At 42.6% G+C, this 27,735-nt stretch overlaps 1 protein-coding gene across 1 annotated transcript; it reads right to left on the bottom strand.

Moving 5' to 3' along the window:
* Positions 1–145: 145 nt before the first annotated feature.
* LOC120540426 (protein FAM3D-like) lies at positions 146–23,487 on the bottom strand. Its single transcript, XM_039771219.1, has 11 exons — positions 23,334–23,487; positions 16,799–16,891; positions 15,227–15,294; positions 14,239–14,346; positions 13,113–13,139; positions 12,076–12,202; positions 7,509–7,567; positions 6,518–6,568; positions 5,094–5,178; positions 4,156–4,282; positions 146–366 (listed from the first exon to the last, which is right to left on the bottom strand). Exons 3-11 carry the CDS (start codon positions 15,237–15,239, stop codon positions 280–282), a joined length of 684 nt encoding a protein of 227 aa, XP_039627153.1. The 5' UTR covers positions 15,240–15,294; positions 16,799–16,891; positions 23,334–23,487; the 3' UTR covers positions 146–279.
* Positions 23,488–27,735: the final 4,248 nt, after the last annotated feature.

Raw genomic sequence — 27,735 nt, 5'->3', positions numbered from 1 at the left:
AATTCGAAAAACAGAGCTTAGAAACGAACAGTCGCACAACTCCAGGAAAGAACAGCAAGGCGTCTTATGGGGAGGGAATGTCATCTCATTATTTTGTGTAAAAAGTCTGTCTCCTAATTGTGTGCGGGGAAATAATTATATAAAATATATATTAATAGGAATGGTGGAAGCCTCCATGAATAATAAGAACAATTCAAAAAAATTCTTATTTTGGAGCCTCGGTTATTTTAGCACATTTCACACCAACCCCCTTGCCTTCGTGCAAAAGAAAAAAATTGTCTAAAACGCTTTTGGGATGCAGCCGTTCATTTCCAGCATCTCAGGCCAGCCGTCGTATTTGTTGGTTTCCTTATTATTTTCCAGGTGCTGTAAAGACAAAGAAAATACTTCAGTTTCTAAGAGAGGATAATGTGATCAGGTGTTTGTAGGAAATTATCAGAAATTACAAGCAAGTCAGAGTTCAGCAGCGGTCAGTTATTATTTGGTACAGGCACTTTGTAAATCCATCCCTCCACTCAGTTATCAAACCTGCTGCATTCAGTTAAGGGCTGCAGTGGATGAACACAATTTAAGATAATATCCACCGTAATTAATGGGTAAGTGTCTGTGTATCCTTCCGGTTGCCTCTGTCATTTAAACAATTGGCACATCACAAATATTTTGGTACTGAAATGCAATACATTTGTCATTCCAACAGATGGCCCATTACAAACATTTTTGTAATAAAATGCATTGCATTTGTCATTCCAACATGAGGGTGCATCACAAACATTAACACTGCTTTTATAAATTCAATACCAAATGACATATGACAGAGACATAGGCATTGCAGTTATCATTCTAACAGATGGCACATGAAACATTTTAGGAATAAAATGCATTACATTTGCCATAGTGCATCACAAACATTTTAGTAATAAAATGAATCGCATTTTTCATTCCAACAGATGGCACATCACAAACATTAACACCGTTTTTACAAATTCCATGCCAAATGGCAGATGACAGATGTATGCATTGCATTTGTCATTCCAACAGATGGCCAATCACAAACATTAACACTGCTTTTACGAATCCCATTCCAAATGAAATATGACAGAGACATAGGCATTGCAGTTATCATTCTAAGAGATGGCACGTCAAAACATTTTAGGAATAAAATGCATTGCATTTTTCATTCCAACAGATAGTTCATTACAAACATTAATGCTGCTTTTACGAATTCCATACCAAATGGCATATGATAGAGATGTGTGCATTGCATTTGTCATTCCAACAGGGGGCGCATCACAAACATTAACACTGCTTTTACCAATCCCATGCCAAATGGTAGATGACAGAGACATAGGCATTGCAGTTGTCTTTCTAAGAGATGGCACATCAAACATTTTAGGAATGAAATGCATTTCATTTGTCACTCCAACAGATGACTCGCCACAAACATTTTATTACATTTTAGCAATAAAATGCATTGCATTTTTCATTCCAACAGATAGTTCATTACAAACATTAACACCGTTTTTACGAATTCCATACCAAATGGCATATGATAGAGATGTATGCATTGCATTTGTCATTCCAACAGAGGGCGCATCACAAACATTAACATTGCTTTTATGAATTCTGTACCAAATGACATATGACAGAGACATAGGCATTGCAGTTATCATTCTAAGAGATGGCATGTCAAACATTTTAGGAATAAAATGCATTGCATTTGCCATAGTGCATCACAAACATTTTAGTAATAAAATGAATCGCATTTTTCATTCCAACAGATGGCACATCACAAACATTAACACTGTTTTTTACGAATTCCATGCCAAATGAAATATGACAGAGACATAAGGAATTGCAGTTATCATTCTAAGAGATGGCACGTCAAACATTTTAGGAATAAAATGCATTGAATTTTTCATTCCAACAGATAGTTCATTACAAATATTAATGCTGCATTTATGAATTCTGTACCAAATGGCATATGACAGAGACGTATGCATGGCATGGTGCACTGTGAAAGTTAACATTGAGGCGTAAGTTGATTACTTAGATTTCAACAGTCTTAATTGGATACGACAGCTAGTAATATAGATGAAAACATAATAAAAGGCTAGATCGATTGATAAATAGATCGGTCTAAAAAACAAAAAGGGGTGGGGATCGATCTGTTCTTAGCATAATTCTTTTTTTTTTGTAAAAACTTGATTGCTATGTATTGATTGTAATAAAATTAATAAATAAAAAAAAAAAATTAAAAAAAAAAAAAAAAAAAAAAAAAAGCACTCGCCCTCTTGGAAGCTCTCACATTTTATCGTTACACAACTTTGAATCGCATTTTTCTATTTCGACGGTGAGAAAAAGACTCTTTAACATCAAAGTGAAAGCAGCACCCGAATCTACCAAGCAGAATTATTCCCAGGAATTGCACTAAAAGTCTGGCTAGAACATAAGGACGGGACCCACCCCAGAGTAGGCCATGTGAAGCAGTTTTTTAACGTCCTGCACCCCCTTGCCAGCGAGGAGTAGGAGTTCACGCTTGAGAATGAATGACCTCACAATTTATCTGCAGGGCCAAATTTGCACCACTCTGCGATTTTTGAGTCGGTTTGAACCGCTTTCCTGCTTGATAAACGTGGGCACACATCTCCACAAACTGATCTACGTAAATTAAAGTAGTTGCAAATATAAAACACAGATGTCATGTTATAAATAGTTATTAAGAAACGGTGACACGCCCTGCCTACTTCAGGGAACACAAATGGCCCTGCCAATCTAATGCACGATGCCTGGTATGCGCAGCAGTTGCTCAGCTCTTCAAGTCTAACGTCATGCACCCAGAATTAAATTGATTGATGGATCACATTTTCAAAAGTGGCACCATAAGAGCGGGGCGCAGGTCGCACACTGCAGTGGTTGAGGCTGGCGTCTTATGGATCCAGCGGCCACCTGGTCTCCGTGGAGGTGGCGCATTTTCTCCACGTCTGTGTGGACTTTCCAATCAAACCGTATGACACTACCTTGTCCCGATGTAGAAGGGTGGGTTTTGTGCCCCTTTGAATGAGATGTCAAGTCATTTTCTAACCCGTTTATTCCTGAACAGGGTCACGGGGGTCTGCCAGAGCCAATCCCATCTAGCATTGGGAGCAAGACAGGAGCAACCCCCTGGAGAGGGTGCCAGTCCATTGCAGGGCAAACACAAACACACACCAATGCACCTAATTGTGGGACTGTGGGAGGAAACTCACCAGACCCTGCGAGAACATACAAACTCCACACAGAGAGGACCCGGGACGTGAACCACAGTCTCCATACTGTGAGGCAGCAGGGCTACCACTGTGCCACTCCTTGATCGAGATGTGACATTATAATATAACATGAAGCAACTCTGAGTGGAGTGCCAGTACGTCACAGAACCCACTTTCCTACACTTGGACAAATTTGGGGTCAAAAAGAAATTCCTGACGGGCACATCTTTGAGGATGTGCGATAAAAAGTGGGGTACCTGAAAATAATAATCCATGCACAAATGGGGGGTAAAAATGTTTAATTTCACACCGACAATGACCAGGATGGGCTGTGAAACAAGCTCACTAGTGCCACCCTCTGTGCCACCCGAGTATGAGGTGGCGGCATAGATCATGGAAATGCGTTGTTTTATGAAGCAAAAACGTTCTGTGGAGCAGATAGAAAGAGAGAGGAGCAGAAGAATTGGCGTGTGTGTCAAAAGCTAACGGGAGTTCATTACCTAATCACAAAAACCCTAAACCATAGTCGTGATTTCAGGCAACCCAGTAAGAAAAGCAAAAACGAATCACATGTAAAGTTCACTGTCGTAATCTCGGATGGACCAGAATGTCCAAAGTGACCTTTTAAAGCCATCATGAAGATGACGTCACATGACACACCAGTTCCATAGAAATGCTTACTTGCTTAGACTTACTGTAGTTCCTCCTGTGCCGGGTGGCACATGGTTATTATTCCCTGCCTTGTGCCCGATGCTAGCTGGATGGGCAACCCTGAACTGAAGTAAGCGAGCTCAGAGGTGGACAGACGGACCTTGTCATACAAAGTGACTCTAACTGCACTACTCGTAAACCTCTCCACTCCTGTGACTGTAATTCTTTTAAGCAATAAAATACAAAGCAGTTTACTTACCTGTTCAAACGGCGAGGTGCCCTTTATTTTCGGTGCTCCCACAAAAATCCAATTATCCCTGAACTTCACCGACTTAATAAATTTACTTCCAAAGCTCGTAAGGATGTCCCTGATTTCATCATTCATTCTGAAAGGCAAAACGACAGGACAGACTCTTCTTAATGTTTCACACATTGGCAGTGATGGTGGCAGAAGAAGGGGGTCTGAGGACCACACCGACCAGAGGGGCAAATGAGGGTCAAATGTGTCACTCGTCATCATCGCCTACAGTCTTGGGTAAATGCCTGCTGGCCAAAAAAGGTGACAACCACCACGAAAAGGGTCACCTTGTCACTAAGGGTGACACAAACACGAAAAGGGTCACCTTGTCACAAAGGGTGACACAACCATTAATTAATGTAACTAAGATGTAATTAATTCAGATGTAATTATGTAATTATTAATCACGGTCAGATCATGACCCCCATGGCTAGGTCATGGTCAGATCATGACCACCCAAAACTATATCACGCTCAGATCATGACCCCCATGGCTCATGGTCAGATCATGACCCCCATAGCTAGATCATGGTCAGATCATAACCTGCATAGCTCATGGTCAGATCATTCAGATGTAATTAATTATGTAATTATTAATCACGGTCAGATCATGACCCCCATGGCTAGATCATGGTCAGATCATGACCTCCATGGCTTATGGTCAGATCATGACCACCATAGCTTATGGTCAGATCATGACCACCATAGCTGGATCACTGTCAGATCATGACCCCCATAGCTGGATCACGGTCAGATCATGACCCCACCGTACCTCTCTGATTTCTTTAAACAAACTCTGGAAAGAAACGTGAAAAAGTGAAGCAACTCATTAAAGATTTTACGGTCAGACATTTTGGACAACAAAGGCTCACAAAGACACACAACAAATCCAATACCTACTTGGTCCCGATGTCATCTGCAGAAGCGGCTAAAATAAAAGTTTCAGGCTGAATCTGCTTAAGGTACTTCAGCAATTCCGCGGGATCTGAAAGAAACGTATTTCAATGTGCGTTAGGTCAGCGTCACTCACTAAGTCTGAAGATGAACAGCAAGAGGTTTACAGTTCCTCCATAAGTCAGTCTACTTCATCCATGCACACCAACTCTTTTAATATCCATCGTGGCCTGTAGAGGGCGTATCAGTCACCAAAGCCCAGATGCCACTACGGCAGACACGAGTCAAAAGACCTTTCTGTGGCTAAGGGAATCTGCGCTGGTATCTGTGGGTTCAACTCCTGTTACGGCCAGAAGAGGTCTTACTCCACTGGACACTTCAGCGAGGCCCTCAACCTGGAAATTCCTCAGGGGTGCTGTGCAAGAATTCATTTTTAATTATACAGCACCTTTCCCATGCTCAAGAATACATTTCATTTAAAGAATGCCTTTCCCAACAATGGCTGACCCTGCGCTCATGTGAAAAGACGACGTCCCTTCAGGGATGAGTAAAGTTCATAATGCAGGTTTTCTTTCAGCACTTGAACATGCAATGCACACTTCTTCATCCTAAACTCTGCCATGGAGAGCTTTGTCCTCCTCTACCTGTGTGAGGCAGAGTGGCTTCTTTAATGCCCATAACTGGGTATTATGCACAGCCACAACACTGCACCCCGAAATCACTCCCAGGCCAATCCAGGCCAGACCACCATAAAACAAGGAAGTTATCCCCTGGCGGTGCCCCCAAAAACTCCAACAGATGTACCATCCAGAAGGACAACTCCCATGCAGCCCTATGGGTGCCCAAACTGGAGCCATACCAGAGGAACAGTGCAAACTAGCAACACTGGGGGGGTACAGCCTGGTTTCATTCAGGAGGTAGCCTCCCTCTGTCCATACTAGAACATTAGAACAGTCTAGACAAGAACAGGCAATTCAGCCCAACAAAGCTCACCAGTCCTGTCCACTTATTTCTTCCAAGAAAACATCAAGTCGAGTTTTGAAAGTCCCTAACGTCTTACTGTCTACCACAGTAGCTTATTCCAAGTGTCTATCGTACTAAGGCAGGGAACACCATCCGTTCATCGTCATTGTGCCTCCATGGTGGCCTCCTGTCTGGAACAGTGAGCAGCAGTTGTCCTGTGAAGGGACATCCATCCATCCAAGTTGTACCTGCTTTATGTTGGCATCCCAGCCGGGTAAGGAAACACTGTGCACCCAGATCAAGATATCAGTCCATCGATGCCTTCCATCTCACCCATGGGTCAATTTTTTTGTGTCTAAGCTTTTGCTGCTCAGGCCAAAGGTGAGGAGCCACAGACCAGTGGAAATTCACCTTGGACATGTGGAACATTAAAAATAATGATGGAGGGCCGCTCCACCAGATCTTACCTCCAGAGTACATGTCAAAGGATCCTGTATTCATCACTTCTCCCGTTATACCTGTGCAAAAAAACAAAAACAAATTCAGACTTGAGCGTCAGTAGGCTTTGCACCCTCGGAACCAAGTTACCCGAACTATTCTAGAACATTCCAGTGATGATTTACCTACTGCTCTGATGCGGATCTTCCTGGTCATAAAACCGGTCATTACGATAGCAATTGACGAGAAGAATTCCTAACACATTGCATAATTACGGCATTTGAGCTCCTCTTTCTATTGCACGATTTGGCTCAAAAACTAACCAGCTCATCGTCATCTCATAACGGGCTTCAGTTTCGAGTTTGCCATTTTTTTCCGTCCAGTCATGTTAGCTCTCGGTTGCTCTCAAGAAACTGTGACGCACACGCACAAAGACATCATCGATAGATCAATGTTTTCGGGTATCTGGGGACCCTAAAACGGGAGATCGAAATTTTAGATGAATGTAAAGTTTTCGCTCCTTCCCTCATAGATGATGGGTTATGACGCAAAGCAAAAACGGTCTAATCGCGCCATTGAAATGTGCCCACCACCCCATTTCATCCAAGCATACGGTCTGTCTATAGGAAGATTCTTTTTCGCACATCCACTAGATCTGATCAATTCCAGATACTCCTGACCTCAACTTGTGATGTCCACAGAATTGATTTACACTGTGATCAACACCAAAGAGCAAAATGACACCTTTGATTGGCCAAGTAGGAATAAAAAGGGGTCGTTTTTCTTGACTTCTCACTGCATTCATAATGGCTAACAAGGTACAACCAGGTCCAGATATTCCTATAGGCTAACTAGGCTTCAAGAGATCAAGAGGGGCCTACATTCAATTTGTTAGCAATTTGAACAAACTTAAAAATGGGAGGTGAAAGGGCCTCCTAAGTGGAATAGCCTAGGGCCTCTTTTCATCTAAATCCGGCCCTGGGTACAACTATTAATATTAGGAAGAAACAGCCGACTCACTGTTCAGAACAGCGATGTTCATTCCACTGCCAGCATTTCCGAGCGGACCACTTAGCAACCTGTGGAAAAAAAATAAGAACAACATCTCTTAGACCTGCGCAATGGCAAATGAACATTCTCAGTCAAGTCAGGTGGTCGAGTCCATTAAAGTAAAGAACTATAATTCAACCTCGTTCTCATTATTTTGTTAACTTGTAAGGAAAACAACATCCCATCATACATGTTAATTTTAGGGATTATGATAATGCTTCTATGCAGATGATGACATACAATTCAAAAGTCCATTTCTGCAACATTTAATAAGAATAATTAATAATTCCTTTACATTTCTATAGAGCTTTTTTCATATAAACGGTCACAGTCACACAACTAATTGGGACGATTCAGTGCCCGCGGAGTTCAACAGGAACACGGTGTTACCGCCATTAGCCACTAGGGGGCCACACAGACACATTTGGGTCTCAAATTTTAGTGTAACTGATGCAGCGAAATGTGTAGTTACTAAACTCCAAATGTGTGTTTTAGAAGAACAAAAAAAGACAATAAACAATCTCTCAATATAAAAAAAAAATCCTGGAATGTAAAAGCCAGGCGACGAGACGTGATCTTCTCAGAAGTTCTCGAAAGACATTTTAAAGACCCGCGAGACAACAAAGACGGGCTACGGAGCGTCTCGCGCGGACCGTAAACACGAGACTTGGTGCCAAGAGATTGTCCCAGGGCAGTCTTGCGGGGACATTCAACATAAGAGTCTTGCAAGACACGCCCTTCTTATCAATTAAGAGCTCGGACAGCCAGCAAAATATTCAGTCATGTACAATCACGCTGTCAGCAAAGAAGAAAGAGCAGTGCAGAGAAAAGAGATACGTATGGACCCGCGAGACAACAAAGACGGGCCACGGAGGGTCTCGCGGGGACCGTAAACATGAGACTTGGTGCCAAGAGATTGTCCCAGGGCAGTCTCGCGGGGACATTGAATATAAGAGTCTTGCAAGACACGCCCTTCTTATCAATTAAGGTTTCGGACAGCCAGCAAAATATTCAGTCATGTACAGTCACGCTGTCAGCAAAGAAGAAAGAGCAGTGAGGAGAAAAGAGATACGTATGTAGAGAAAGGTACAGAATATGAAAGCAGTTACAGTCAAACGTATTTTAGCATCCCAGCCAAGCTGAAGCCCTTTTTGTTTTAAGTGACCGTTAGGTCCGTTCGAGGGAGGGCAGAATACACCACGGCAGACTGATAGCTGGGTGCTGATTGATGCGGTAAAGGGGGAGACGAGGCCCGTGGGAGAGGGTGCTAGAAAGTTGTGTTTGGGGTTACGCGGTCGGCGATTGTTAAGTAGAACTTTTGTGACACTTTATTACGTCAGTTTCTACAATATCAAAAAAAAGATAGCACAGATCGCATTGACGCAAACAAAAGGAAATCAGTTTAAGTCAGAGAATTTCAAAAACGGGGTTTAACTCGCATGCATTTATTGGTTACTTTGCAAAAACAGTTAACTGCTGATGATGTGGATCGTTTTATCTGTGCTGAAATTCCAAATAGAGAAAACTTTCCTACATTATGGTACAAGAGTCATTAAGTCCCACAGACCTCATTTAAAAGATTCAGCATATTGGGACACGGACAGATCCAAATATTGTTTTTACAGAAGATCTGAAATGAAAGCGAAACTAATGAAATAGCAACAATTCAAAGAAAAAAGAAAATCTTACAAGTGTGCATCTGGAAAACCATACTTGGGGGTTGGCGAGCAAAGCGAGCAGGGGTACATAAATAAATAAGTGCAAGGACAGCACTGCTGTGCATCACATAAAAATTATAAAAATGTATAAATGATAGGGCATCCTGCAGCTCAGGGCACTGTCCTCACGCAGGATGCCTATGCACTGGGGAGCTCCTCAGTGTCTCTGACGTCATACGAGACAACGTAAAACGCTCCCCTCCGAAGGTTGGGCCCTACAGTCGGGGGGAGAGGAGTATTTGATCCCTTGCTGAATTTGCCCACTTACAAAGAAATGAACAGTCTCTCGTTTTCATGGTAGTTTCATTTTAATGGAGAGAGACAATATCAAACATTCTATAAAAGTTATGAAATTGATTTGCATGTCATTGAGTGAAATAAGTAGATTGGCGATTACAACCAATCAATTGATAGAGCAATTCCAGATACTGATGTGTATAAAGCCACCTGGTCCACAGAATCAATTTCTTCCATTCCAACCTCTCCACCACCCTGATCAACACTAAACAGCTGTCAGGGCCAAGGCTGGAATGGGCTGCGAGACCACCAGCAAGAAGCTTGGTGAGAAGGAAGTGATGGGAAAATGAAGCCTCGTGATGCTGTGAGGCTTTCTTTTTATTTGTGCCGAAAAAGATTCGGAGCTTTGAAGCCTCAGCCCCTTGAATGAACAGCGACATCTGGTGGTTAACCGAGGTCAATGCAGGCTCTCAAGAGCGCAAGTGAAGCGGCACTCGCTGTTTTAGCCTCAAGTCACCAGTAAAAGGTCAGAAAAGTCCGTGTTCATTGTATTCTGCCAATGTCATTGCTCATTTATACTATTCAACTTTTTCCCGCTGTTAGTCGCCATTTGTCACCAAATCTCCCTCTCTCCTCACAACCCAACATTGCTGAATGAGAATGATGCGTTTTATTTATAGGCTACCTGTTAATTGAGTGCCAAAGCTGTCAAACCAATGAAGCGCGCTTTGAAGCACTGATGACGTTCGAAGCTTCAAACGTCACGTGACAGTGGCGTTTTGATACAAGCTCCGACCCAGTGATTTAACTCCCCACGCTTCAGATTGACTGACAAGCTTCGACGCTTCGGTATAATTTTCCCATCTCTATGAAAAGATGACAACTGTTGGTGCGATTATTCGGAAATGGAAGAAATATAAAATGACCATCAATCGTCACTCTGTCTGGAGCTCCATGCAAGATCTTACCTCACCGGGTGAGCAGAAAAAAACCCCCCACAATTTTCGTGGTTATATGTGACTAAAGAAAATCGCGGGGCGCACAAATTAAACTATTTAGTAAATTAGTAGAATTTTCTACTATCATCATAAGATATATATATAAAAAAAATTCCCCAACATGCTAAATTAATTGAAGCAATTAATTTATGTGCACCCCAAAATTTAATTTAGTCACATATAAGCACGAATATTGTGGTTAAATAAAATGTTTTTTTTTTTTTTTGCATTTTACTGTATTTATAACTAAAGTAAATAAAATTGTTTTACCTAAAAAATAATTTATATGTATTTTATTTTGTATCTTATTATTGTTTGGCTGCTAATTAGGGAAAAAGAAACAATTATTGAGTCTTGAAGAGCAAGTCAATTAAAATGAATTCAAAAACAGGTCACTAATTAAAAAAATTGGTTAGAATGAAAACATGAAGCCGCTACGGCCCTCCAGGACCAGAGTGCCTTTAACACGGGGGGGTCACCAACTCCGGTCCCGCAGGACTACTGTGGCTGCAGGTTTTCATTCTAACCCCCCTTTTTTTAATGAATGCCCTGTTTGTGCTGCTAATTAATTTCTTGTAAATTCATTTTAATTGATATTGTTCCTCTGAGTTGCTTAATTTCTTTCCTTAAACGGCACCCAAACTGAAATGAAATGTGAAGTGAGAGGGCCAACAGAAGACCAACTAAGCCAGGGCCTCAAACTCCAACTAATTTCACTCCAACCAGCTGCTTAATGAGGTGCTGATTCTTGTTGTCAATTAAACTCGTTCTCGTGCATTAGCAGACATGTCCAAAATTGTGGATTTTCTCTTTTCTAAGAGCACTGGGGACCTGAGAAGATTGACATTCCTGAGACCTTCAGCTTTCTTTATTTTCAGATATTGTATGATGGCCACCAGTTGTTTTGGCTCATTTTTGTATCTCATTATTGTTTGGCAGCTAATTAAGGAAAAAGAAAAAAAACAAGGGGTCAGACTCCTCAAGATCAAGCCAATTAAAATTTAATGCAAAAGAAGTTAATTTGCAGCAAAAACAGGTCACTCATTAAGAAAAGGGTTAGAATGAAAATCTGCAGACATGGTGGTCCTCCACGACCGGAGTTAGTGACCCCTGCTTTAACAGAGAGGAGCTACATGGAAAGTTTGATCTATGGAGGACAGGGGATTTAAGATTAGTAGAAAGGAAACTGAATACAAGTGTTGTGTAGTTGCCATCTCATTAAAAAAATAGCAATATATATATATATTTATCTAACAGTTATACATCACCCTTCGCGTCTATTTATCTGTCTAGTTAATCTTCGTTTTAAGTTGCCTTTCCTGTTTGTTTTCTGTTTCATTTTATTGAAAGGCTCATATCGCAGTTTTCCAGTAGAGGGCGGTCTTCGTCCGCTATTGCCGGTAGAAATGTGACAGCCGCACTTCATGGCTTCGTTCTTGGATGAAGAATTTACCAAAAAGCCAGAAGCAATTCATTATTTCAGTTTCCAACTACCAGTCAGTCTTTCGACGAATGATTAACAATTTCCACTCTTGCTGTTCCCAGAACCAGCAAACATACCCCCCCAAAAAAAAAAACACTTACGTTTTATTTTCAAAGCATATGTTGGGGTTAACCACGTTGGCTGCTCCGCTCTTTATATAGAAGGCATAATAATCCGGAGGGCACTCCGTGGTCATTCGGCATTTGAAGACGGGAGTCTTGGCGGTCACTGGCGGACAGACAGGGAGATAAAGACGGTGAGCTTACAAGGCTAGTAGAAGTGAGGGGAGAGTAGACGAGGATGTCCTTTCTTTCTTTCTTTTCCATCTGTTCATACTTGACTAATCCATTCTTTACACACACACACTTTATGACACTGGCACGGCGTGCTGCTCTGCAAACTTCAGGTCAGATGGCGCACGCTTTATCTTAATGGCGTGTTTACCGCAGGCTTAATAAATGACACGCCGGCTTTTATTCTATTTGCACTCGGAGTGTGAGAAGGCCTTTTGTGTGTACAGATATGGCAGAGGGTGTATTGGCATTGGCAATCTCTCCATGTCAGCCGCGGAGTTGCTGTCATACTATTGACATGAACAAAGTGCCGCACGGCAGCCGCGTGGATCTGAATCATGGGTCGCCAAAGCTGCATTTGATTAAGGAAATGGCCGAAATTTAAATAAATAAATAAGCTGGCTGGCTGGCACAACGGGCGCGGATTTCACCAGTGCTGCCCTTTGGTGCCACCTAGAGGAGGACAAGTTTCAGCAATCCTCAAGGCCCTGATGTGTGATGTGGGAATAATTGAGACGGATCGTATGCCCCAGTAGTGCAGTCTCTTCAAACTAGTTCAAACTTGTTGAAGAAATCTATTTTTTTCCGATAGTGCCTTGACGATCACATGGCGCATTACAAAGCAACTAGCTGTCAAACAAAGTGTGTGAAGATAATGTGACAGATAAAATTCTAACTCAATATCAATTTCCCGGAATTACCGAAAGATATGGAAGATGCTGATCCGCTGTGGCAACCCCTAACGGGATCAGCCGAAGGAAGAAGAAGACGACCAAGAACCTAATGTCCCCTAAACTGAAGCAAGAGACAAGGTGGTCTGACAGATGGAAGACAAACGTACGTACCGTGCTCTCTTTTGGGTGATCCACCACCTGAAATAAAAAGAACATCAGTTAAATATTTAAAAGCGAAAGATCGCGATAACTGAATGCGCAGATCACATACTTTTTATTCGAAGGCTGAGGAAAGACAACGTGTCAGATTCCAAACCCAACCTGAAGGGGGAGCCGGTGGACCTCGTGCGTTCAGCACCCAGCGTACCTTTACAAGGAGTCAGTGATCCAACTTCAATGCATATATAGCGCCTTTCACAACAGTACTCCGTGCTCACCCGTCAACTCACACTTTTTGCATTTCACTGCAAGTATTATCGCCCAGTGGACCTTAACAAAAACACAGCATTCACCACTCTATCCCGAATAAGGAATAAACAAAATCATACATTTTATTAATATAGCACCCTTCCCATTCTCAGAATGCTTAATCTACTGAGTGTCTTTTACAGCGAGTGCTATTACCCAATCCACCTTAAACCGTGTCCTGTGATTATTGGTCAGTCCAAGTTTAGTGCATATAGCGCCTTTCACACTACATCCTCTCACCCAGCGCACCCAAAAAGAATACCCGCTGCTCCCCAGTCAATTCAGATTTAGTGCATATAGCGCCTTTAAATCTATTACAGTGCCCACTGTTCACCAGTCAATTCAGTTTTAGTGCATATAGCACCTTTAAATCTATTACAGTGCCCAGTGTTCCCCAGTCAATTCAGTTTTAGTGCATATAGCGCCTTTAAATCTATTACAGTGCCCAGTGTTCCCCAGTCAATTCAGTTTTAGTGCATATAGCGCCTTTCATGCTACTACTGTACCCAGTGTTCGCCAGTCTATCCCAATTTAGTGCATATAGCGACTTTCAATGCAGTGCTGTCACCCAGTGCACCTTAAAGGGTACCCAGTCTTCATTCGTTAGTCCACATCTCGTTTATATAGCGCCAGTCACTACAAGTGTGATTGCCCACCGCATCTTTAAGAATAACTGGTGTACAAAATAGCAGATTTCTCCATTTAACAACGACATCTACAAAACAATGAAGTGTGCAGAAACTGAAGTGGTCCGACTGCTTCCTCGATCTACTGTATAATGCGTATTGAATTCAGATCTCCAGTGGTCCACGTATCATGCGGATATTACCTATGAAGTTTTGAAGCAGGGTGATGCTGTGTCTTGGATGCACAGACATGCTGATGAAGAGCCAGGCCATGACGAGAATTAAGAGCATCAGCAGGATGAAGAGTCCCTCTAGGAAGACACAAGTGCATTAGACAATAATAAAGGACGGGACACACGGCACAGCAGCAAGACAATATGCGTACGAGTGTTAGGGTTTAAGCCCCTGATTTTAACTGCTCATGTCTGCTTAGTTTTAGTTTTCCAACTTTTTTCCTTTTTTTTTTTTTTTTTAAGTTATAGTTAACAAAATTATTTTATTTTTCATTTGTACTACTTTGTTAATCCCCCAGGGGATATTCTCTTTTCACAGGACCTCTGTGGGTCTGAGTGCAGGGCCACCATTGTACAGAGCCCCTAGAGCAATTGTCAGGTTGAGGGTCTTGTTAAAGGGCCCAATAGAGTAGAAATCTTTTCTGGCAGTAACAGGGTTTGAACTGGCAACCTTTCTTAATCAGAAACATTAATAACATAATATATTCTGGTTTAGAGTTCATTAATGGGAATTAGCTGGGGTGTAGCAGACTCGCTGTTTCTAGGCTATTCTCAGGGATCAAAGCAGACTTTAGGTGGAGATGACACCAGGGGGCATCCGCCCGTGTGTCGTTCAGGCTAAAGCTGTTGAGCCCCCATGTGGAGTAGTGAGGGGCACCCTGTGCGGGCATCACTCATAACCAGAGGGGGGTAGGGGTGTGTGTGTTATACATTTATGGGGTGACATTTGGCCAAACCAAAATGAAACTGGAAGGTCCCATAACCCGATGATAATGCAGGAAGATGAAGTTACTATCTTTAATTTTATAAATTATAATTAGAGAGATTATTTCATAAAGAGAACAAAAATTTGGACAATATTAAGTATAAACTGATACAAATATATATTATAAATAGATATACACACACATACTGCACATATATAATAAATACGCACATGTATACATACAATACATACCTCGGAGTCTCATGTTAGTTGCGATACAACTTGTCCCCGTTTTATTTATTTATGTTTTATACAGAATGCTGGAATAAAAGAAAAATACAATTTCTTATGAACAATGCTTTATTAACTTATTTTTACACATAATAAAAAACACAGCATATAGGCTCACTGTGCTCTAATGTTTCATTTAACAAACAAATATATGGCACCTCTAATGGTGCCGTCTTAAGGACTTTAAGAAGCACCTGACTGATAAAGTACAATCAAACCAAGAAAAAATAAAATTACATATGTTTGTTATTATATATAAAAGCTGAATAAATATGAGATATATATATATATATATATATATATATATATATTCAGCTAAAGAAAGAACTAGTAACACATCCTGAAATATCTCAGAATGTATCACAATAGATAGATAGATAGAGATAGATAGATAGATATGAAAGGCACTATATAATAGATAGATAGATAGATATGAAAGGCACTATATAATAGATAGATAGATAGATAGATAGATAGATAGATAGATAGATAGATAGATAGATAGATAGATAGATATGAAAGGCACTATATGATAGATAGATAAGATAGATAGATAGATAGATAGATAGATAGATAGATAGATATGAAAGGCACTATATGATAGATAGATAGATAGATAGATAGATAGATATGAAAGGCACTATATGATAGATAGATAGATAGATAGATAGATACTATATGATAGATAGTGCAGTTGGCAGGATTACATAGATAGATAAACAGCTGTTCTTTTATGAAAGTAAATAGTGCAAACAAGAATAAATGCATTAATCATATTTATAAGTTAACGAGTTTTTATCATTTCACAAGGGTCATAACAACACACAGATGTCCGCGTGACGTAAATGCCCCTCTATTGTGTTTGCAGCTGGCAGGCTAAATGCAGGGTGCAGCCAAAGCACTCACGGCGGGGATTGTGTCACTAAGTCTTCTGTGCCACGTTGTGCAAGCGCCCAGGACCATTTCACTTCTTGTGGTCTTATGATAGGCCAACGGATTATCAGGAAACCAAACTGTTAAAACCTTCTCATTTTCAGCTGTCACCAGACTGAGATAAGACTCTTTCAACATGTTTACATTTCTATTGTCTCACCTTCCACTCCTATCTATTGCAAAACCAGAAACTTGTGGGGTTAAAGGAGGAAGTAGAAACGGTTTGCTGAAGCAGGCCACCATAAAATTCCTTGCTGTGTCAACATGAGGGAAAATCAAACAGTAATAAATACCAACGCTTCCGTGATGCCTTCCTAGTGGTCCATGCGGTTATCCACCTGTCGGTTTTGCTCACCCAATACAATTCCTTGGTTGGATCCTGCAGACTGTGGACCATACAGGATGTGGCAATGTGCACATCGGTCAGTTTACTTGCAAACATTTTGAATCACCCCCACTGAGTCCACAAGCCTTCTCACTTCTACTCTTCACCTGGCAGATCAGTGAGGCAGCAGTGCTAAGCACTACACCACCATGCTGTCCTCTACAGCGAGGGTCACGTATTCCTTTTACTTTCACTCGATTAGAGAGGGCACTCACCTCTGCTCCATCAACTAATGTTAATGATGCTTCTTCAACCATCTCATTCATAAGGTCCTCAACAAAGGAGTGAGAGCGACTCGTCCTTTACTTCTAAAAAACAAACAAACAAACATATTAAAGGGGGGGAAATCTGCAGACAGAAAAAAGAAAACTGTCAACTGTATTTTCAAGTTCGTTGTTGTTCTGCTTCAGCCAGGGTTTTTTATCTTCTAGCTTATGAGTACGTTCTGGTTTTTTTTAGTTATTTTTGAATAACTTCTTTCACTAGTGGACCACCGATCCTCCAAAAAAAAAAAAAGGCCATTGAAAGGGGTGTTGCCCACCATTACAATGATAAACTTGAATATGAATTTTGAACGTCCTGAGTTGAAACATCAATAGAGGTTTTAATGGACGGCAAAGAAAGATTCGTGTTGATGCGGACTGTTGTGCGATTGTGGTGGTCCTCAAATAGAAGGGTATGGAACACGAAGTCAGAAGTGGAGGGACACAGAAGTCCACAAATGAAAAAAGAAAAAAAAAAATGAAAAACTCAAAAGACAAAGCAACGCCAGGAATGTGATAAAAAATACATATTTTTTTTATTTGAAATAAAACATCAGAAAAAATATTGTTTTCTATTTTGTTATCCATTTTGTTTTGTAAGCTTAGTGTGACGACTTTATAGTGAAATTATTGCGAAGCGGCGGGTATCCGCTAGTCATTTAATAATTAGAGGGTTTGACTCTGAAGTTGTTGCGGCTTTCATCATCCCGGATGTCTGCTCTGCTTGTTGTTCGTTGCCACTACTTGGGTTAAATGAAGGCAGCAAACTACACAATAAAGGGGAAAACAACAGGAAAACGACAAAAGGGAGTTAAGCATTTAAAGCTTTAGAAAAGATGCCATTCGTGTGTTATAACCCCGCCAACAGGCACAGACAAGAGAAAAGCTTCATCGTTTTTTACATTTGTTTATTTACACACACACAAAAAAAAAAAAACATCACTACGTAAAATTTTATTTTATTTACTTTTGAAACATTACTTCTGTCGCAAAGTTTCTAATGTCGTCAAGTATAACATCGAAAGGGTCAGCGCCGTTCAGCTCAGTTCTCCACAGGGAGCGCCTTCTGGGTTGAGTGGCGGGGTTATAACACACGAGTACCGAAAGATACATTCTTAACTCCAAGTGTCTTAGAAGTATAAAAAAAACACTGCTGTGATTTTCGTAATGTAGAACAAGAGAAGAGGAAAAAAAGGGCAGGTAATTAAATGAGATCAGTTGTTATTGATTACTATCAGGTGATTGTGAATTTGATTGGAACAAAAACCTGCAGCCACCCCAGTATCGAGTTTGGGAACCAAAGTTAGAACAAATCGTTGGTGGATTCTCTCGTTCTGTCTTTTTTTTTCTTCTGGCTTCGACATTTCAGTTTTAGCAAAGCAAATCAAACATTACGTGTGTAGAGCGCACTCAACTGGACTGAACTGAACTGAACTGCTGTTCGGTTACGATTCAAGTGAATAAGGAGCGGGCTAAACCATTCTGGCTAAAACAGAAGGGGTGCGATAAAATATAGAGAGTGTCTGGATTGCTAATTTTGGCAAAAAAATGATTACTTTCTAAATTGTACGTAAATAATTATTTTAAGTGTAATGACAACCATTGACTAATAAAAAACTGATAAAACAACGTTTCGACATTTTCGAGGGCTTCTAGAAGAACCCCCACCACCACCTGTAACACTTCCCCCAGTCCTCTTAAAAACGGGGTAATCGAAAACGTCAGCAATACTCCCAAACTGATTGTCATGAGACAAATTTAACAAGAGCCTCCCACAGATAAAAACCATCGAGATGTGAAGAAGTGTGAGAGCCATGGCCTCGGTCCTCAGTGAGAGAAGATCGACCCCAGGCCGCGATAGTGGTATTCGTTAATGTCATTAAACTGATGGAAAGTTGATTCATTGAAAGCGAAAAAAAAGGGCAAAAATTGACATGAAAGCCACAAATTAGCACCGAGGTATGCAAGGGGGTTGAACAAAAGCCCACCACCAAAAAAGAAAAGTCAGTAATGAGTTTTGCTAACTGAACAGAGCCGTCATCCATTCACCTGCTGCTTTCGCGTCCTCATAAATGAGCGAATCCTGGAGCTGAAGGAGACGGCGGGGTCCGCGATGGACGTCCTGTCGTCGCTTTCGCCCATCACATAGATCTATCTATCTATCTATTATATAGCGTCTTTCACTCTGTCTATTATGTAGTGCCCTTCACTCTATCCATCCAATTGGTGAAGATGCAGACTGTGTGATGCTAACTTCAAAAAGTCAATGGCGATATGCAGGTGGTCAACAGTGCTGGATTTCGGAAAAATGGAAAGCTGTGCATTTGGGAGTGAAGTGCAAGACTGGGCGATGGGGCGAATGTCGCTGCGTAGAGGCCGTCATATTAGGTGGTGATTGACAACAACACTTAATAGGCCAGCGGTCGGGTAATTGCAGACCGCAGTATCTATGAGGCGAGTCATGTAAGGCCCCAACATCACGAAACGTCCTCAACGTCAGTCACTTAATGCCCATCCCATTAGACTATGATTAACGTTAGCGGCCCGTTACGCTGTGGTTAAGATTAGGGTTGTAGGAGGGTTATCTCAACCAAACGGCTGTTTGTGACTGACACCGTGGGCATTACCTGATCTATGCCATAGGTATTTGTTGCAAGCTGCAGCTAGAACCTTCTCATGACGACCCTAATTAAGGGACAGGGGGCGCTCCTGCTGAGCGGTTTAGGGAGTAGAGCCGACCGAGCGCTCCGTGAGGGCTTCCGCCTTAAGGCCGTGCAGTGCGGATGGCATAGAGTGAATGCCAAGGCACTGCCGAAGGTACCCTTAGCCGTGTTTATGGGAGACGTCAGTTATTAGAAAGGAGGCACTGTTGCTCGGGATTGGTTTTTAAAGAGCAGATTCTGCCTGACATTTGTATTTGATTCATTTATTGGACATTTTAAGCTCCACAATCACAGGATTTTATCAATTATGTCGAAGATATTTGCAATGCATTTTATGACCGGTCAGATCACTGGCACCCACCACACGACAAAACAGCTCGGGATCCTGGTTTGCAACCCCTATGGAAAATAAAAGTTATTATATTCTTGTATTAGCATAAATGAATTTGAAAACTTATAAGTTTTAAACTTAGGGTAAAGCATTGACACAAATTAGGTCATCATTTCCAACCTGCTATATCCTAACACAGGGTCACGGGGGTCTGCTGGAGCCAACCTCAGCCAACACAGGGCACAAGGCTTGAAGCAAACAAACCCCAGGCAGGGCACCAGCCCAGCGGAGCACAAATTAGATATGCCAAGCAAACAGTTAAATAAAAAGGCACACACCATATTTCTTTAATTAAAGCTTGGCTGAAACTTCCAATATCTTATCAACCCAAAGAATAGAGACGGGGGAGAAGGATAGATAGAGGGAGCCCGAGATCGGAGCAAAGGGGGGCACCTGCAAGTTCAAAGCTGGCCAGAAAACAAGCAAAGCAAGAGGTGGAGGTGAATCTGAAACCACGGAGAATGATGGAGGTTTCCATAAAAACATGAAAGCGCCAGCTGCAGAAGGGAGTCAGTCACACAAGCAGCGAATGAGAGGTCTTGAGCGAGGTCAGGATGATAAGAAGAATTACTCTGTTTGCCTGTCTTCTGCCTTTGGGGGTGTCGGGGCAGAAATCGCACCACAAGTTCTTACATCCAAAGAAGGCTCTAGAAGTCAGACACCCAGTCCAGTCCCACCCTCTATCTGCCACAGTCAGGTGTTATGTGGGTGCCCCCCTTGGCTTGGTCCAGCCACTCAGGTCCTCAACAATAAGGATCCTAGAAGCTGGATCACCCTCGGGTAATGGCGCCACATGGCTGACGCTCCCTCACAATGCAGGTCATGTGCCTCATTCGGGACTCCATTAGCGACACAAAGTCAAACCAGCGGGACCCGAGGATTCTCTAAAGAAACACAGGAGTCCAGTCTTCATCTCGGGTCACTGGATGGCGGCCACGTCTCACAAACGGGGAGCACCAGGACCTCTAAAGATGTGGACCTTCGTCCTTTTACACCCCTTTCCAGCAACCCCGTGACCCCTCCATGCTCTCCCAGTCCCTCTACTGACTTCATAGGAAGAGTCACCAGAGACAGGAATGTCACCGCCGAGGTAAGTAAACCTCTCAATGACGCGGTCGACATTCGCTCTGCAGAGTGGGCACACTTGACACTTTTTATTTATTTTATTTTTTTTTTTAAATATAAAGACCCCCCCCCAACAGTTTGCACCGACCCCTTGCTGACTGTGTATGCCAAACATTTGCCTGGCTCATCCTCGGGGATGTCTTCAGCCGTTCCGGGTTCAAGAGGCTCGTGGAACCAACCCGTACCATCCCAGGAGTCCCAAGAGGAGATGAAGCGGAGAGAATGAGGATTAAGACTCCAGAGATGGACGGCCTAGAGAAAGCCAAGACCGTACCGAGTGTGCCATCCATTAGGATATGAACATCTTAAACAGATTAATCACACGGATACAACATCTGCAAATGAACGCCACTGTACTTGGGGCCTGCATGGCGCAGATCGGACATTTTTTTGGTGCCACGCCAGAAGGCAGAAGCCACCGGACATTTTTTTGGTGCCACGCCAGAAGGCAGAAGCCACCAACGCACTCGTGCAGTTGAAATGTCACTGTCTGTGGCCTTTTCATTTCGGCTGTTTGAATTCCTTTTAGAAGGAAATCCTTTTGAGCCGGGAATGTTGTTTTAGCTTCTTTTCTTTGTGCAGCAGCCATTAGGCCGAAGGGGGGCAGCCATCCTTAATGACAGCCTGTCACAGACCGGCTCTGCGGCTTTCGTTTGCAAAGCGCCAACACCTTAACAAGAATGCTTGTCAGGTTTCAGCATCTGGGACGTTCCCTGACTATTTATTTCCTTTTCTGCAGGATCTTTGTATATTTTACAGTATTATTGTTCAAGTGCTTGCTATACAATATAGATGTCATTTACAAAGTCACTGTTTTGTCAATTCCATATTTTTACTGTCAGGCTGCACCTTTGTGCTAAAATCCTTTCAATTCATTTTCTCGTCATTAAGTAGAATGCAATACCCCAGAATGACAAAGCAAAAACAAGATTTTAGAAATGTATGCAAATGTAATAATAACAATGCTTTACATTTATATAGCGCTTCTCTCACTACTCAAGGGAGCGGGGTCCACTGCAAGCACCACAAATGTGCAGCGCCCACCTGGATGATGCGACGGCTGCCACTTTGGTGCCAGTACACTCACTACAAGTGAGCTATGTAGGTGGTGAAGGGGTGAGAAAGAGAGAGACGATTAGAGACAGGGGGGTGATTAGGGGCCATGATGGACATCGGGATGCCCAGGGATCTTTTATGACCACAGAAAGTCAGGACCTCGGTTTTTAGTCCTCATCCAAAGGACGGTGCCACTTTTACAGCAACTGCACTGGGGGGCATTGGGATGTACATTCAGACCACAGGGTAGGCGCCACCTGCTGGCCTCACTAACACCTCTTCCAGCAGCAACCCAAGCTTTTCTTGGTTGGTCTCCCATCCAAGTATTGGACGAGCTTCAAGTGGAATGAACTGGTCTGAAGTGCAGGTGGTGTGGCTGCTGACCTTAATTAAAACAAAACTAAAACCCTAAAACATCTCTTTGACACAAGCAATTGAAGACCCTTTGCTTTGCTTCAGGTGCACAGAAACTTCATCTTGGTCTTGATCAAAAGCAGATGGTGTGGAATGTTCAGGTAATGCAAAAAAAAAAAAATTGAGGTAGTACCAACCTCGACAAACTGACCTTCATTTCATGGGCTTCTTATGGAAAAGTGACAGCAAACAAAGTGACGTGATTGGGGGGTTTATGGGGAAAGAGAAGCATCATCTGCGGAGCGTCAAGCAAATCACAGAGCCAGACAACATGACGAGGATCACCATAATATGAAGAAGGAGGAAAAAGCATCATCTGCTGAGTGTCATATAGCGCCTTTCCCATGCTCCTTCCAACATAAAGACCACCCTATCAACAACACAAGGCAGGTTATGACTGGGTGGCAGGTGGGCCAACTTTCTACAGACCATCTCAAAGAGGTGCCATTGGACAAAGTACTGTATAGAAGTTTTGAGCCCTGACTCCTCGTCAGCCACCAGCCCACCGTGTTTGAGTAGCAGTGCTTTTATTTTAATACAATAATCCTTGCTGGTCTGACTAACCAAGGACACCATTGCACAAGATGTCTCACTGTAGACTCTGCAACTGAATTGACCACAGAGACCACAAGCATCGATTACAACCCACCTGAGCACTTTAATGGCAGCCATATTTCCAGAGAATAAAACAAAGCTAAAGAAAAAGCCAGAAACTTTCATAGTTGGAAGCTCCTTTCATTTTTCAAGTCTCTGCCACTCATTCTAGATGTAAATCGCAAGGGATGAGCAAAAGCCAAGCAGAGCTGAGGTTTCCCTCAGAGATTACAGGCTGTCTTACCTCAAAAGGGGGCTGTCGAGTCCCCCGTCTCCGACTGCCTGGACAACTGCCGCTCCAAATGCCTCTGCTGCTTCACTCACTGTGACCTGTTTGACAGGAACAGAACGTCACGGGTGGTGACAACAAGGAAGGAAAGCGAGCCAGCCCACCTGAGTGGGATGAAAGGGAGGAGACGCCTGCAGGAAAGACCTGAAATGTGAAAGCGTCCGTCATCAGAGACGATGGGCCTGGCCATGTGGGACAAGCAGGAGGTGTCAGGTAAAGAGATTTCTTCTTCCTGGAGCAGAGCACACACACACACACACACACACGGTGTCTTGGCACACTGCCTGCCATGGTTTCCTGTCAAATTAAAAAAACAAAACAAACTACATTCACATGTTCAAAGTATGAAGGTAAACATTAACACTCTGGAGGTAAAGGGAACCACCTGTCACAGCGCAGCCTGACACTTGCCAGCAAGCAGGAGCCATTGAAACATTAAGGGAAAGCTCACACTGGGGGCACCTTAACCCGATCTGTGGTGGCCGAGGCAGGCTTTGTCACCTGAGAGATCCAAACACAGAAAGTGAACTTCACCAGAGGATGCGTTTCTATGGCCAGAGGGGACGACAGAGTTGGGAGAGGCAGCTGGCACTCCTCAGAACACGGATTACTACAGAAATGAAAACGAGGACATTATCTTCATTAGAAGAACATTTGAATTTAAAGAGGATTATCAATAGCTTATGCGGGAACTCAATTTGCATAGCAGAACACTTTCTATCAATTATAAACTGCAATAGAAACTAGAGAGGGTTAAAATGTCAAATGCATTGGAAATGTCATGAATATGTGAGACCACCCTTCAACTCTATTGTAGAGTGCCTTTCCTATCTTTCTAATGTAATGCTTTTCTTGTTAACCTAAATTTGTACTCTTGCCTACTATACCATGTCATAAATCTAAAATATAGAGCCTTTCCTATCTATATATCTATTATATAGTGCCTTTCATATATTACTGTTATATAGTGCCTTTCATATCTATCTATTATATAATGCCTTTCATATCTATTATATAGTGCCCTTCATATCCATCTATTATATAGTGCCTTTTATATCTATCTATTATATAGTGCCTTTCATATCTATTAAACAGTGCCTTTTCTATCTATTAAACAGTGCCTTTCCTATCTATCCATCTATTATATAATGCCTTTCATATCTATTATATAGTGCCTCATATCTATTACACAGTGCCTTTCCTAACTATCCATCTATTATATAGTGCCTTTCATATCCATCTATTACAGTATATAGGTCCTTTCATATCTATCTAGTATCTAGTGCCTCATATCTATTACACATTGCCTTTCCTAACTATCTATCCATCCATCCATTATATTGTGCCTTTCATATCTATCTATCTATCTGTGATGGACAGACCAGCATTCCAGCCAGGGTGGACTTTATTCCCTTGCCTGGCTGGCAGGCAGGCCATTAAAAAGGAAAGTGAGGAGGTGAGCTGCAATATCCCTTTCCATGCCAAAACATGGACACAGGAGGACACTGCAGCAGCCACTATACTTGTGTTGGTGTCCTAGTAGCCAGTGCAAGGGCGCCATGTATGGGCTTGGGAGGCTGGAAAGACAGGGCAGCGTGTGAGAGTCTGCTATGGGTAGATGCTGGGTTACATCGTCTAGCACTGCTGATACTGAATGCTGAAGGATCAAGGTGGACCTGCTTGACCCGGTAGTGCTTCCTGGAGGCAATGGATTGAGCACAGGTAGAATGCCTGGGTCGAGTGTTAAAAGAGAGCCATCCACTTGGTCCAGAAAGTCAGAGAGTCGGGAGAGGAGATGAACAATGCACAACTGGGAGAAGTTGAGGAAAATGGAAGGGAATGACAGGATTATTGGGCTGAACTGTGTTGTGTGGGGGCTGCTATGACACCGAGGGAAGAAAGCCTGTAAAAGGTAAAAGTTATTGTCAATAAAAGCACCGGATTTGAAACTGGCACTGTATGTGTGTAGTTGTGCCTGCAGTTTAAAGTTCTGTTACCACCCTACAGGCCGAAATATCTATCCATCCATCCCATCTATCTCATAGTACCTTTCACTGTATCTGTCTAAACCTGCAGACTGTGCTAAAATATCTGTCTGTTATATAGTGACATTCATATCGATTGATCTGTGTGTTATATACAGTATATGTATACACATACACAAACACCCCCATGTACCTATTATCGCGCTGCAGCACTTCCCATCCCACACAAATCACGGCACATCATTCACTCAGCCACATACGTCACTAATACATAAATATGAGAAAGAGAAAAGACAAATTCAATGCATTCGGAGTCCTTAACAGATTCATGGCTAGGGTGACCATCTGCAGTCTGTGGTGGGCACTGGTGCGCCGAACCGTACCTCTGTACCTACTGCTGAGCAGTCCTTTGTCCTGGCCCGTCAGGTCCTCTCCCGAATGCCTTCACCTCATTCACCGGAAAAGGAAATGAATTGGCCCAGAAATGAACTCGGGTTCAACCTGAACTTTTTGCCATGCAAGGTGAACAGCTTTCCTGGTTTTTGATCTCAGTTCTTTAGTCCTACGCCTTCCTTCTCCTTAGCTACCCTCTTAAGGACAAGCCCATTGTTTTCCATCAGGGCACAATAGTAACAATGAGGACTAAAAATAAAAAAGGTGGAGTGGGGTGAAGTTCAGCTTGGCAGCCTGCTTTCCAACAGGAGGGGCTGTTTGGTGGCAGCGGTGGGATTCTTTTTCCTTCGTTACCGAACGGTAGATTGTGAACTTCAGATAGGGCCTTACAAATTCAGCCATTCCACCATTATCAGGTGCAGACTGACAGTCACACACACACACGTATTCAAGACAACCTTTACAACTGTAATGCTGTAATTGCAGAGAAGAGTAATTATATACGTGCGTATTTTCGGTGCCGCAGGAAGAGGTCCGAAGGCAGTTTGGGGTTGACGTGCAATCCAGTTAGGGTTAGTATTACTGCAATTACAGTACGGTTGGCAATTACACTCAGTCGGCCGCCTTCCATTCCACTCGCACAGGAGGAGAGCTGCCTTATGCAGGGTTGTTGTTACACATCGCTGTACACGGGGTGAGTCTTAGCGGTTACGACCGATGCAATGCAGATGCCGTAATGGAAGTTACGCTGTGCATAATGTGCCAAACGCACTGTGGTGGATGAAAAGTCTCCCGGTCTCCGCAGTATTAGCGGTTTCCCAAGTAGGCCCTAGAATTGGCGTTTTGTATTCTGATTATAACCCTTTTCTGAGTTTCAACTTTAGCCTTTCAAACCTTTGCTACTCTTCTTCTTCTTCTTGTTTCTGCTCCTCCAGTATTTTGATCCTCGCTTGTCTTTTGCTCACAGTTTCTCATTTCTTGAATACCATTTAGTGCCCACAGTAATCCCCTGGCATTCTGCACATCCACAACATGGTCCTCCGATGCTCCACCAAGGACGGAATCAAAATGGTTTGAGAATATCTACGCTCGGACGTAATTACTCTTCCCTGCAATTACAGCATTACAGTTTTGCTTCTTCATAATACGCCACACACGTGCATCTTAGGATGTCACTCAGATAGCAAGTCACTTAAGATGAAAGGGTCTGCTGAAGGAGTTTGTTGACATCTGAGATTAATGAGATAAATGAACTGTACACCTTGAGATGAAAGAAATGTCTGCCCAGAATAACAAAAAAAAAACACGTAAGGATCAACGGAAATTGCAGTTTGGCGTTGAGAATGCATGCCGAGTGCCCGCAGTGAGTAATTACAAAGGAGCGGCAGATGTGAGAAACTCCACAGATGTCTCCATCACCTGCTGGCCTGAAGAACGTGGGATGTCTGGGTCTTTAATTCAAAGTGAGGCGTCTTACTGACCAGCACATCCCACAAAGTCAGGGTGAAGAAGAAACAAAAAGAAGAGGAAGTACATTGAAAATGAAGAAGGGAACGGCTTTCATGTATTATGGATTAAAAGATGCGGTGGGATACGCCTCGGTATTCATTTTCTATCGAATTGCCAACTCAATTTAAATTTCAGTTCCACCTGTTGCTCTTGACGGGAAGCAACTCAACAGCTTCAGCAATGAAAGAAAAAGAATCCCACCGCTGCCACCAACGAACCACAGTCCGAGTTGTCAGACTGACACACCCCAGTCCACCTTTTTGATTTTATTTCTAGTTGTCCGTATCGTTACTTGTGTGCCTTGATGGAAAACAATGGGCTCGTCCAGAAGGGGACCGTTAAGGAGAGGAAGGACTGGGACAAAAGAAACGACTAATCACGAGTAGAAAGCCAAAACCAAGAAAGCAACGATCGTCAGTGTCAAGGCCGAAACAAGTTTCAAAAGTGCTAAGTGTAGGGGTGGGTGCCAA

The sequence above is a fragment of the Polypterus senegalus genome, chromosome 12, assembly GCF_016835505.1.
Source record: "Polypterus senegalus isolate Bchr_013 chromosome 12, ASM1683550v1, whole genome shotgun sequence".
In the NCBI taxonomy this organism is placed as follows: Eukaryota; Metazoa; Chordata; class Cladistia; order Polypteriformes; family Polypteridae; genus Polypterus; species Polypterus senegalus.
Note: the sequence above shows the minus strand (reverse complement) of the source record. Positions and strands in the feature narration are given on the sequence as shown.

Excerpts from the sequence above, each read along its gene's own strand:
- LOC120540426 (XM_039771219.1), bottom strand. Across the intron at positions 7,568-12,075 it reads ATATGCTTTGAAAATAAAAC|GTTGCTAAGTGGTCCGCTCG; the intron begins GTAAGTGTTTTT and ends TTTTTTCCACAG. Across the intron at positions 5,179-6,517 it reads CTTTGACATGTACTCTGGAG|ATCCCGCGGAATTGCTGAAG; the intron begins GTAAGATCTGGT and ends CGTTTCTTTCAG.